The sequence below is a fragment of the Phallusia mammillata genome, chromosome 3 (assembly GCF_965637545.1).
Source record: "Phallusia mammillata chromosome 3, kaPhaMamm4.hap1.1, whole genome shotgun sequence".
Lineage (NCBI taxonomy): Eukaryota > Metazoa > Chordata > Ascidiacea > Phlebobranchia > Ascidiidae > Phallusia > Phallusia mammillata.
The window spans coordinates 27,166,023-27,178,148 of record NC_137254.1 but is presented as its reverse complement, the minus strand read 5'-3'; the positions used below and the strand labels follow the sequence as shown (position 1 = coordinate 27,178,148).

At 37.8% G+C, this 12,126-nt stretch overlaps 2 protein-coding genes across 3 annotated transcripts; both read left to right on the top strand.

Moving 5' to 3' along the window:
- The first annotated feature begins 2 nt into the window (after positions 1 to 2).
- On the top strand, positions 3 to 3,209 carry LOC145217558 (protein lifeguard 2-like). The gene is made up of 9 exons (XM_080084816.1): positions 3 to 293; positions 876 to 942; positions 1,003 to 1,113; positions 1,300 to 1,353; positions 1,422 to 1,512; positions 1,711 to 1,794; positions 1,881 to 2,018; positions 2,327 to 2,374; positions 2,687 to 3,209. The coding sequence occupies exons 1-9, from the start codon at positions 107 to 109 to the stop codon at positions 2,828 to 2,830; spliced, it is 924 nt and encodes a 307-aa protein (XP_079940942.1). The 5' UTR covers positions 3 to 106; the 3' UTR covers positions 2,831 to 3,209.
- Positions 3,210 to 5,187: 1,978 nt separating this feature from the next.
- On the top strand, positions 5,188 to 12,124 carry LOC145217744 (uncharacterized). Of its 2 annotated transcripts, none has more exons than XM_080085091.1 (15): positions 5,188 to 5,564; positions 5,789 to 5,870; positions 6,032 to 6,106; positions 6,246 to 6,360; positions 6,426 to 6,488; positions 6,553 to 6,598; positions 6,945 to 7,035; positions 7,211 to 7,354; positions 8,583 to 8,655; positions 8,888 to 8,936; positions 9,100 to 9,218; positions 9,315 to 10,311; positions 10,553 to 10,663; positions 10,733 to 10,802; positions 11,078 to 12,124. In XM_080085091.1, the coding sequence occupies exons 1-15, from the start codon at positions 5,347 to 5,349 to the stop codon at positions 11,525 to 11,527; spliced, it is 2,703 nt and encodes a 900-aa protein (XP_079941217.1). In that variant the 5' UTR covers positions 5,188 to 5,346; the 3' UTR covers positions 11,528 to 12,124. The 2 variants fall into 2 exon arrangements, with proteins under 2 accessions (XP_079941217.1, XP_079941218.1); XM_080085092.1 differs by having other exon boundaries at positions 5,212 to 5,564; positions 11,084 to 12,124.
- Positions 12,125 to 12,126: the final 2 nt, after the last annotated feature.

Sequence of the window (12,126 nt, the reverse complement as noted above, 5' to 3'; positions counted from 1 at the left end):
TTCTGCAGATATTTATTAGTTTGTTTAACTGATAAATGTTCATGACATGTTGCTTGTTTTGTTCAGAGAAACCTAGTAAAAAGTGAGTGAGATCAGTTCAGGCATTATGTCAGCACCACCTCCAACATATAATGATGCTGTTGGTGAAAAATCTCACCCACATGGGGTGCAACCTTCCGCCCCATACCCAACGGGGCAGCCTGCCTACCCCCAGCCTCAACCAGGACCAACTATGTATTCAACTGGTTACCAGCCTGTAAATACTCAACCATATCAAGGTGCACCAGTTCCAGGTATGTGATTATGCTTAAAATCTAAGTTGCTCTGGTTTGAACTGAAAGTTGTTGGTGTGATCCAGTCTGCAGAGTGTGGCAGCTGCACGCGCAATTATTTTTGTAAAAAAAAATTTTGCACGCCAATTTTGGGGGGTTGCACGCGGAAATTTCGCTCCAAATGCATTTAATTGGCCTGTCTTCACTTCTTTTACTTGCTATGCGCCTGCTGAACTTGGCCTCGCACGCGAACTTACGGGTCGTGCACGCGCGCACGCGGGACATGTTGGTCCTTCACGCACGAGATCTCGTCGGGAACTGCCATGTTCTGCAGACTGGGGTGTGATGACTGAGATGTCAAACAACATTTTTATCATGTTAAAACTTGTTTATACTTGGTTAAAAAACTATATTTCAAGTCACAAAATAGTTGATTTTAATTCTGTCATGGTTTTATCAATCACAAAAACCAGAAAACTTTTTACTTTTTTTAAGGGCAAATTGTTTTTAATGACAAATATAGCAGGCCCTAACAGACGAAAATGTTACATGCTTTACTATTCAAATGTTTAAACATGCAAAATTAAATGTGTTTCTTTATAGATCACAGTGGCTTCACTGCAGTCGACAGTGGACCAGAAAGAGCTGAAGGTGGAGGATTTACTGCAAGGTGAGATAGTACACAATGTTTTCACTTAAATAAGTTTTTTGGGATTGTTCTGCTGTTTAGGTCAGGCTTTGATGACAAAAATGTCCGAAGGATGTTTATCAGAAAGGTCTACATTACACTCGGTCTTCAACTGCTTGTCACATTTGGTTTGGTGTGTGTCATGACATTTGTGTAAGTCAAGCTTATTTTGTTGAGTTTTGTTTTAATTTTCTGGTGTAGTTTTGTTTTTAGTGAGTAATGAATCTTAAAAATTATATTTTTAAGCCATATTTACTAACAACAATTGTTTGGTCTCACATTTACTTCAAACATTTTTCTTGATTATTGTTGGTAATATTTCTGTGATGTATTTTATAGGACTCCAGTGAAAGTCTTTGTTCAAAACAACCCACCAGTCTATTATGCAGCATAGTAAGTTCCTTCATGCATTTCCTGTTTTTGTAGTGGATATTTGTTAACAGGTGAACATATTTTTACAGTGCCGTGTTCCTGGTTTTGTTCATTACCCTGATTTGTTGCAGCGGTATCCGAAGAAAGCACCCACAAAACATAATTTTGCTGGCAATCTTTGTAAGTTACATCTTGTTAGTACAATAGTGACATTAAAGAACAAACAACTTGTATTAAGCATCAAAAGCTTGCTTTTTATTGTCTGAGGAAATATAGGATTGAGATAGGTTGAATACATGTTTATAGTTGATTAAGTTGACTGATTTAATTACTTCATGTTTTATTCAATTTGTTGACATTTTGCTCCAATTTATTTAGACACTTGCTTTTTCCTATATGGTCGGAACCATTGCCAGTTTTTACAACACCAATTCAGTTGTGATTGCCCTTGGGATAACAGTGGTAAGATTTTCACTTCAGGAAGTTATTTAAATCTAGCACTTCAATCTCATGAAGCGGTCAGCCTGTGATCTATGTTTACTTTGTAGGGTGTTTGTATTGCGGTGACCCTGTTTTCAATGCAAACAAAGTTTGACTTCACAAAATGCTCTGGACTGCTGTTTGTGCTTGTCCTTGTGCTTATGCTGTTTGGTTTTATCACCATCTTCACCTACAGATACAACTGGGTAAATATGTTTTCAATAATTTTTAGTTTACCATCCAGGTCCCCTGTGACAGTGATTGTAATCTGCTTTAAGGGCCATCTACTTTGCTAGAAATGTAGTTTTTTTCTCATTAAAAGAAACATGGCAATACAATTTGGTCTATAGAGTAAAACATATGACTACTAACACTACATTCTGTTTATATGATTGATTGGTAAATTGCATTTGCACATTGAGTGTAGAAGGCGGATAAAACATACAAACAAACTCTATCTTACTTTCTAATGAGAAAATGATTAAGGTAATCCTGACTGAATTTATCTTTTCAGTATATTCATGTGGTTTATGGATCCCTTGGTGCCCTTGTCTTTACACTGGTAAGTATTTCTTATGTTATTGTACTGATAGCAAAAAATAAAATAAAGGGCTTGCATGGAAAATATGATACCCAATGGTTTCACAGTTACGTTATGTGTAAATAGGAAACATTTGTCACAAATTTCTTACTGAGTTCACTGGATAGACATCATACTCTGCAGTTTTGGGCCTTATTTATCATGACTTTTTATGCACTCAAGTTCACTACATTTTGCCATTTATTTTATCAGGTGCCTATAGTATTGGTAAATAACATACTCAACTCAATCCCTACTAAACATTTGCCTTCAATATGTGTCATATGTTTGCAGTTCCTGGCTTTTGATACACAACTAATCATGGGAGGAAAGCGTTATGAGCTTGAACCTGAAGAATATATCTATGGTGCCCTTAATCTTTATGTTGATGTTGTCTACATATTTATCTTCATACTTTCCCTGTTTGGTGACAGTTAGTGTATTTTACTGTGTTTTTGAGCAATCGAAAATCTATTCATACCTTCCTTGTTCAGTGACAGTTAATGTATTTCACTTTGTTTTTGAGCAATGTAAAACCTATTCTAACTCACTGTTGATACTTTGAAGCTTTGTTTTTCTTCTATGAACCTAAAAAACAGCATGAAGATGTAAAGAAACTTGGACTAACTGTGAAATCTTGCTGAACTTGCATTTGGTGCTGCCCAACTAGTACAACATAACATGTTGGTTCTAATATATTTATTTTTGTTTGAGAATTTAATTTGTCCAAATAATTTAAATGAATATGTTTGTGTGTACTATACATATCAGTAATGTGTATACTGTGCATGTGGAATAAACGTGTTTTGCTATTGTGGTTATACCTCAAAGATTATTGTGCTTGAGACGTATAGAAAAGGTTTTGCTAAATGTGCTCCCATCAGGCCATGCGAACCAGCTCATAATGCGGTCTTGGTAGCAAGCGTCAAACAGCTGACAAAGCGCTAGGTTTGTATATAATGTGGTATTGGTTGGGCGCATGGGCGTCCGCAGCGGGGGGCAAGAGGGGGCGCGTCAGATGATTTTTTTCTGAAATACCGTTTATCGAACGGCGACGTCACGATGGTATTGCCCTCCCCTGTAATTTTTTCCTGCGGACGTCCATGGTTGGGCGTTTGGCTTTCTGTACACAGGTTGCAAACCAAGGTATGCTCATTGGGCATTTAAAGTAAGCAGGCCACAAATAAATTTTTCAAAAACACGCTTTAAAAACCACCACATACTTTAGTGTGCTTACAAACTTAAGTTGTCTGGAAGTTGACAAAATTATCCACCAAAACCTTAATCAAGGCATTTCTATTTCAACATATGTGTGTATAAAACAGAACGCGCTTTCCAGGGTTATAAACTGAATGAAAGAAAAGGTCACCTGTCGTAATGTGAAAGTCGGCCAGAAGATATTAGGTGACGTGGCTTAACATACCGATCGTATGGGCGTCGCTTTTAACTAAAACAGCAGACACTCATACCCAAATAAAAACAAACTTGGATTTACGGGTGTAACACCATAATTGCCATAAACTTCGAACGGGTACGGCCTATCCAGTACCATTTTGAAACGAACATCACGACTAAATTAAAGACTGCGAATAATTAGGGCGCTTATGCGCAGGAACTTGTCATTGCAGTTTTCTTAGTACCTGTTTTGTAATTTTTATTGTCCGTACATAACTACGAGCAATATTATCCTGGTCAGGCACAGTGGAGTAGGCAGCCAAAAATTTTGGGAGGGGCCAAATAATTTGTTGTCTTATACAACTTTTTGCTAACGCTCGGCGTGCTTTTACCAAACACGTAACTACAGCCAAACGCTTTATTGATTTATTTCATGTCTGCATAACTATGAAAAGCATGGATTTCGGCTTACAATTTGGTGACAAAAGTCATTTTTAGTAATTTATATATTCCTTTGATAGTTAAGAGACGAAACCACAATGATGAGGGACGAAACTACACTAAATTAAAGTTTATCAATGTACAACTTTGAAAATTTGGGAGGGGCCATGGCCCCTTTGGCCCCTCCCTGGCTACGCCACTGGTCAGGCATGTCCACTTTAAAGAAGAATTAGCACACAATTGCTGCCATTGTATGCGTCAGGACTAAAGATCTGTGCACAAATAGTCCTAGAAATATTGCGAATGATTTGAACTAAACATTGCTACAAGAGAGGTAAGAATTGTTTTACGGCAGTGGCGCAACCGCAAAATTCTGTTAAATCCTTCGTGTGGCGCAACACTGCAATTCAATCCAATGCAACAACCGATTGTGCGAGAGAGCTGTAAAAGGAAAAAGGCCATAGGAGAGAAAGAAAATAGAAGATCGAAACGTCATAAAACTCCCTACGTAGTTTGCTAGACAGCCAGACGGTGTTCTGTTGGTTGCTTGTTGTACGTGATATTGCGAAAAGTTCTGCTTGTTTTTGTAATTAGAACGAGAAAAAAAAAACACATCTTACTTGTTTAGTTGCTAGGAAAAGCTGTTGCTAGGCAGTTATTTCGTCGTCATGGCAGATCAGGACAATGCAAGTGTGGAGCATATGTTTACTTTCCGGCGCACCCACATCACAAAAGCGCTGGTAACCGGTCACATAAAGTTGTGCAGCTAATCAACGCAGATTTTTGCATTGATTTGGTTAGTCTGAATTCAAACATGATATTTTGGCCACGTAAAATTTTAGTTGGCAACCAAATTTATACAATATTATTCTTTTTTACGAGAAATTATAACTTTTTTAAGATTGTGGGTTTATTTCAAATGCAATGTGGTTCTGAATTTTTAATTACTATACAGTTATAGTGCAGTCAATGAGAATAAAATTACCGATTTTGACCAGTTACAGTTGTTGTCAAGGTAATTTTTGCAAGTTATTCCGTGTGCACTGAAGCATAGCTTTGTTTTTGTCTACGCTGGTATTGCGAAATAATGACGTCAGGGTCCCGTGGCAAATTTTGCTATGCGCATGCGCAGAACGGCCCGTCTTGTTTGCGTCGCTCCTTCATTTTCCTCTTTCGACTGGGAAATGGCGTCGGAGAAGGATAACCAGTGGACGTTTTCCAAGGAACAATTAGAGAAATCTCCCAGTCGAAAGCATGGAATTGATGCGGAAAAAGAGTTGAGCTATCGGCAGCAAGCAGCCAATCTTATTCAGGATATGGGACAACGGCTAGCTGTGTATCCTTAAATAAATTTTTGAAAAGCTGATTTCGATCGATACAATTGATAATTTTTGAGTCAATGGGAATTTTTTACAACCTAATTTGCTAACGTTTATGTTGTTAACCAATGATTGTGGCATTTTTCAAGCTATGTAACGGTTTTTTTGGTAAAATTTTAGAGAATGTAAAAATTTTGAGAAATTTTTTGTTTTCCTTGACCATCTTTTGTTTCAAAACCAGTAATCAACTCACAATCAACACAGCTATTGTGTATATGCATCGATTTTATATGTACCATTCCTTTACAAATTTCTCTCGATATGTAAGTTATTTTCAATTTTATGTTACAATAAACCTTTTTTACAGTATTATATGATGCTAGCCAACAGTCCAGTTTGTCACCTAATTGCTGATTTTGATTTAAACAAATTTGGAAAAGATAATCTCTTACATGATTTGATTTTAATAAAAATATTCTGTTAGGCCATAGCACCAACTGCCTTATTTCTTGCTGCAAAAGTAGAGGAGCAGCCTAAAAAGTTGGAACATGTTCTCAAGGTAATACATTTTCAGATTTGATTTAATTTATATGTATTCTATGCCTACTACGTACAACTAATAGTCATTTTTTGCTGCCATGTTCTGCTTTTAGGAAATCTTGTATTCTGCGGTTAATGTTTTGAACTTTTTATTACAGATATGTCACACTTGTCTTCACCCTGAAAAGCCACATATTGACACACACAGCGATAGTTACCTAAAACAAGTTCAGGAATTGGTACAAAATGAACTTATTTTACTGCAAACCCTAGGTAGGCTTACTGCAGTAAGAAATATAAAGACCATGATTTAACAAGCTAACTCCGTTTTTTTTTAGGTTTTGATATATCCGTAGACCATCCACACACACATGTTGTTAAGTGCACACAGTTGGTTAAAGGTAGGTCTTGACCAAATTGCGGACAGACATGAAACTTTTAACTACCATGTGCTCTGGTTTTTAGCAAGTCGAGATCTCTCACAAATGGCGTACTTCATGGCAACTAATAGGTGGGTTGCAGTTGCGAAAGATTTATGTAAAACAGTGTTTTCAATATTTACCGATCTGAAAAATTGTTTTAATGTGAAATGCATAATTTGCTTCGTAGTTTTAATTTGTGAAATTGTTAGATCATAGAAATTATAAATTTGTTTTATGACAGCATTGATTTGTGCCATGTATATAAAATATCCCATCAATATTTTGGTTTTGTTCACCACATTTACAATAGCAAATTTTAGACGAAACATTGAACAGTCCAAGGTGTTATGTTTACACTGCTGGTGTCATTGGCAAAACAGGCTGTGTAGAGCCGTGCTTATGTGACTAATAATGACATGTATGTTTTGGTTCTAGCCTTCACCTGACAACCTTTTGTTTGTTATATAAACCAGCTGTTGTGGCTGCAATGTGCATCCACTTGTCCTGCAAATGGTCTAACTATGAGGTAAGAAGCTTTAAATACAGCATATACATTTTGTTAGAAGCATTAATCGTCATTTCTTATGTTAGCAGCTTTGAATTTCATAATAGACTATACTCTGTTTTAATGGTAAAAATGGTTTTAAATAGCTTGAATAATCAATGTTGTATATACAATAAAAAAAAAATTTTCTATTTAGATTCCACTTTCATCTGACAGAAAAGCATACTGGGCATACATGGATCCGTCAATCACAGAACCTATGCTTGATACCATTGTGAAGGAGTTCCTAAAAATTCTCAATCGATGCCCAACACGGCTAAGGAAGCTTAAAAATTATCGGGTAATCACGATTTCTATTGTGATTTAATTGGCAGACTTGTGAACAGAAATCAGGTAAAGCTATAATTTCGAAGCCAAAATTATAAAGTTTCAGTTAACATGTAGGATTATGTGTAGTTAAGTTGTTGTAATGCAGGCTGGTAATATTTTCGTGTGCCAAGGCCTGCCCTAGTGTCTTCAGCATAACACGTTTTTGTTCTATTTGCTCCCCTTATGCAGGAACGTCTCAAGCCAGTTTTGATTTTGCGTTGTTACTACAATCAATGGACAGTTACTCAGTCGGGGTTAAAGGGCATGCATACCTATAAAGTTGCACCCATGCCAAAGTTTAACCAAGTTTGCGGCTAGGAATGGCCTGTGACGCCCTAACGAACTGTGCTTAAAGTGACTTATAAGCCATGCAGTGAGCACATCGCTTGCGTAAATGCAGCCAGTTCTAGTCTCAGAAAGGGTGTACACTGCCAGAGCAGCCGTAAAACAGGTTTTCAATGATTTGGTATGGGCAACTGGTGTAATATGGTTTCGTCATACTTTCGTTAATCACCCAGACAACTCAATGTAAAACTACTACCGTGCTTTGTAAGGTAAGAGCTAAACCCACATCATTTAATCCTTAAATGTTTGTGTAGCCATGTTTGTTGTGTGGTAAAATGTGGATAGTCATTTTCCCATTGTTTCAAAAAAATTACCTTCATTGAAATCTTTCAACAAAAATGGCGGTTTTGGGCCAAACTGATGTTTGTCTTGATTTAATTATGTTTTAACGACCCTTATGGAAAGCCTAATAATAACACAAGTTAGGAGGAGACACTTGTTTGAAATCCAATGTGGGCTCATATGGGGCGTTGAAATGTCGATTACTTACGATAAAAACTACTGGAAGAGCATTACTTGTTTATTTATTGCCAACCCTATATATATAGTCCAAAAACCTGTTCTTGTGGTTTGCTGATTATCCTCCCTAATTGCATTTCTGTTGCGAGACAGACCCTGGGGCAGCTCAGAAGAAGTTATGAAAGAAAATACAGCATTACTGTTGCTAAGAACTATCCGTTTTCTACATTTGTGACTGCAAGCCGTTCCAGTGATTGCTTTAACTAGCTGTGTTGAAAAGTGCTAATAGGAAATGTGGAATGAGATAAATTGTTACCACCATTGTTTGTCCCACATTTTTCACCTAATACTTACCCTTTTTGTGAGATTTGTAAAATGTTTGTTTGTTTTTTCAGCCTGCACCTTCAGGTAGTGAGAAAGATGAAATAAAAGAATCTGACACTAGAAGCAATCCACCTCGTGAAACTGGTAATTCAGTTATTTCATATAAACCAAGTGACAGTCGAAAGCATTTAAACAAGCTTGACTCTTCACATTATCATTGATGAGTTATTGGTGTTGATGCTGACATTATTGTGCAAGATTCCAAGGTGGCAGATACAAAATGTCTGTTGTCCATTTCACCCCTGCAACACCATAAATGACTCACCTACTTTTTTTGTACATGAAAGATGACTGATGGTTTGTAATTTTATTTCAGCACAACCTCAAAACCAACAGGAGTCAAGTCAGATCTCTGCTGCTTCAAAGTAAGTGTTTTAATCTTGTTACAAAAATGCCCATAAAACAGGACTATAAAACTTTAAGTTGCAAGAGATGTTAAATTTTTCTGGACCATGTTTTTACCTCGTTAAAAAGTTCAACAAGATATAATAAGATGTACTACAGTATAACATTTGCGTCTTGATTCAGAGAGAAGAAGCCGACTATGTCACTGGAGGAGTACAAAAGGACACACAAAGGCCAGCCCTCGAAACAACCACCACAGTCTTCCCATCCAACACAAACTAAACCTGTTCAATCTAATCCTGGTGAGCACAATGATAAATTTTTTTAGGCTTTTAGAAGCAGAACATGCATGTCTATTATAATAGTCAAACATAAAATGAATGTTTTCGTTATTTCAGTCCAATCAAAGCAGCAAGCTGATGGAAGAGTCCCTCATCACCGTGATAACAATAAGCCATCTGCACATCATCTACCTCACCCTAATTCACAGTCTCGTCCTCATCAAGTAAAGCAGGAGCAAAGAAATGATTTAAACCGCCAACAGCAACAGCGGCCTAATCCACCAATGTCATCTCAAAGCCACCAATCGGTTGAAGGTCATAAGCAGCAAGTTTTCAAAGATCCTGCATTGCAGAGAAATATGATGGCACCTGGACAAAGGGATGCCACTAAGATGAAGATTCCAGGAGTTAAACCTGATGCTGTGAAACCAACAGGAACAGGAAATGAACAGAATGATCCAGCTGAAATTCTAGCAGTGAGCAAAGACCTTGAGGGTCGAATTCGCAGTGAGAAGATTATGCAGAATCGGCAAATGCATGCAGAGCAAAGCCATCATCATCGATCGGCAACACAACCCACCCTCGGTGGAAGTCAAAATGTTACAAAGCCTGATGGCTCACGAAGGCACCATAGTGAAAAGGCTGCCCATCATGAAGGTGGTAACCAAGTGCGACCAACCAAGGATTTCAAGGTCTATGACCGAAAAACAGTAATAGAAATGTATAAGAAACATCCTGATAAACTAAAAAGTTACTTAAAACACAAAGCACAAGCTATGGCTCTTACCGATGAAGAGAAGCAAATGTATGCCAAGATGCAGCATTATGAAGAGGAACGTAGAAAGCGTAAGGCATTGGAAAAGCAACAAAAAGCCAAAACCCATGTTGAGAATGCCACAGCTCCTATAGCATCACCTAGTGGCGGCCTTACATTGCGCATTAAGCTACCTCCAAATCCTGCACAACCTGCTGGTGAACCTGGATTAAATACCTCTGTTGCAAAAATTATTGGATCCAGTTCTGGTTCGGGTTCTGAAGCTTCACCTGCCAGGCCTCGTAAACGCGGACATGGAAATGAACCTGCTGAACATTCTGCTCCGAAACAGTCACGCAAGTAGGTGTCTGTTTTTTCATCACAATTTTTTTAACTTGTGTATGTAGATTACATGATGCAGAAAAATACATCTATGTACAACAAGTTCTTTGGTAGTTATATTTATGATTAAATTACTCTTAAAGTCTGTGTATAGTGTTGCTAATGATATGGTATGTTTTTAGGACTTTAATCTATTCAGCGTGGGATAAAAAATAGCACCCGGACCAATCACTAAACACATGTAACTTTCATTTTTTAGACTTGAGGACCATCAAAAACATCATAGATCCAGTGGCAATGGATCTAGTAGCGGTGGTAGCTCCCATAAACACAAACGACACCATCAGCATCATAGTAAACATCATTCCAGGTCAGTTGCCAGTTCAAGTAAATCACAGTCTTGTAAAAAGCTAACTTGTGAGTTTTGGATTTTTAATAGGTCATCGAAAAATGCTGAACATATTGATGAAGCTGTGTTCCAGAAATCACTGTCTGCCGCTATTTCCAAGGTAGGAATTTCTCTTAGTTTCAAACGGTGTTACTGGATACCTATTTTATTATCTTATTTGATTAGAATCAAGTTATTACAAAAAGACAATATGCTATCCTTTGGCATATATCTTCTGTGGCCAATAGAAAAACCTTTGTTAGTATTCTTTATTTATTGTTTAAACACATGGCAGCAAAAGAGTAGAAATAACATCAAACAAAAATATATCGGACTTGTTTTGATTGTAAATCATCTTTCCTTGCAATCGTTAATCATCTTTCACCTTTTGCCAAGGTGCAGAAATCGGGCATTCCTACTGTGACTTTAAAGAAGGCATCAAACGGTGGCGAAGGCACATACGTTGCGTCCAGTGGTCACAACAAACCCGAGTTTGACCCAAACGCACCAGTACCATCCACTGTGCCTGATGAAATTTTTGAAGACGACCACGACAGTGGAGCCTTCATGGGCGGCAACTCTCAAATGGGTTCCATAGTGTCTAGGGACTCTACTCCAGAACCTGGTGAGATTAAAGGCGACACCCCACCTTCACAGTACTGGAAAAAATCGGACAATCATAAGCATGGGCTGGTTGCAAGTGGTCGCGCACCTAGTCTGTTCTCGCCTCAAAGCGACAACGACTTGAAGTTGCAGCGCTCCTCTTCGGGCTTCGGTTACCATAGTAACAACGAAAACGAGTTTTCGTCCCCGCCACCGCCTCTGCTCCGAAAACCGGTACAGTAGGTAAGGTCCTCTTTCTCTTTGTAAGTGATTTTTGTTCTGTGTGTATTCGGAAACCTGGCGTGTGCGCACTGCCTCATATATATATTCGCAATTTGTTTATTCCACCGTGGATTTTGGGTGGCCAAGTAATGTTCGAGCTCTGTATATTTATTCATGTGTGTCTCAATTCGCCGTGTTTTGCTACATTAGCAGTGGTATTTGTTAAACTGCGCAAAACTCCGAAAAAAAAAATACATAACCTTCTTTTCCCGCATTAGTAGTCTTGCTGTGTACATGTGTAATTTATCACCTAAATTCCGTAATGATTGAACATACGTTTTTTTTTCAATTGCTTTGAAACCTACGACTAAGTTGTCTTTGTAAAAATGTGTTGCATCTTGTCGTGTTCTTGTAAAAACCATCTTTTTGGTGGCTAACCTCTTTTGTTCGTTTCCATTGCTTTGCGATGTGATAATTTTCGTTCGCTGTTATTATTAGTTTCAGTGAAGGCACGCTTTTGTGCACTAAGGTAAGTACGTTTCCTCTGTTTTTTCTCCATTTTGGTCATGTTCATAGGCAATTTGATGACTAGTGCGACAATAAAAACACCTAAAAAGATC

Coding starts and splice junctions, on each gene's coding strand:
- LOC145217558 (XM_080084816.1), top strand. CDS start 107: ATGTCAGCACCACCTCCAACATATAATGATGCTGTTGGTGAAAAATCT. Junction 294..875: donor TCAAGGTGCACCAGTTCCAG/GTATGTGATTAT, acceptor GTTTCTTTATAG/ATCACAGTGGCTTCACTGCA. Junction 2,375..2,686: donor GTGCCCTTGTCTTTACACTG/GTAAGTATTTCT, acceptor ATATGTTTGCAG/TTCCTGGCTTTTGATACACA.
- LOC145217744 (XM_080085091.1), top strand. CDS start 5,347: ATGCGCATGCGCAGAACGGCCCGTCTTGTTTGCGTCGCTCCTTCATTT. Junction 8,656..8,887: donor CAATCCACCTCGTGAAACTG/GTAATTCAGTTA, acceptor ATTTTATTTCAG/CACAACCTCAAAACCAACAG. Junction 10,312..10,552: donor GCTCCGAAACAGTCACGCAA/GTAGGTGTCTGT, acceptor TTCATTTTTTAG/ACTTGAGGACCATCAAAAAC.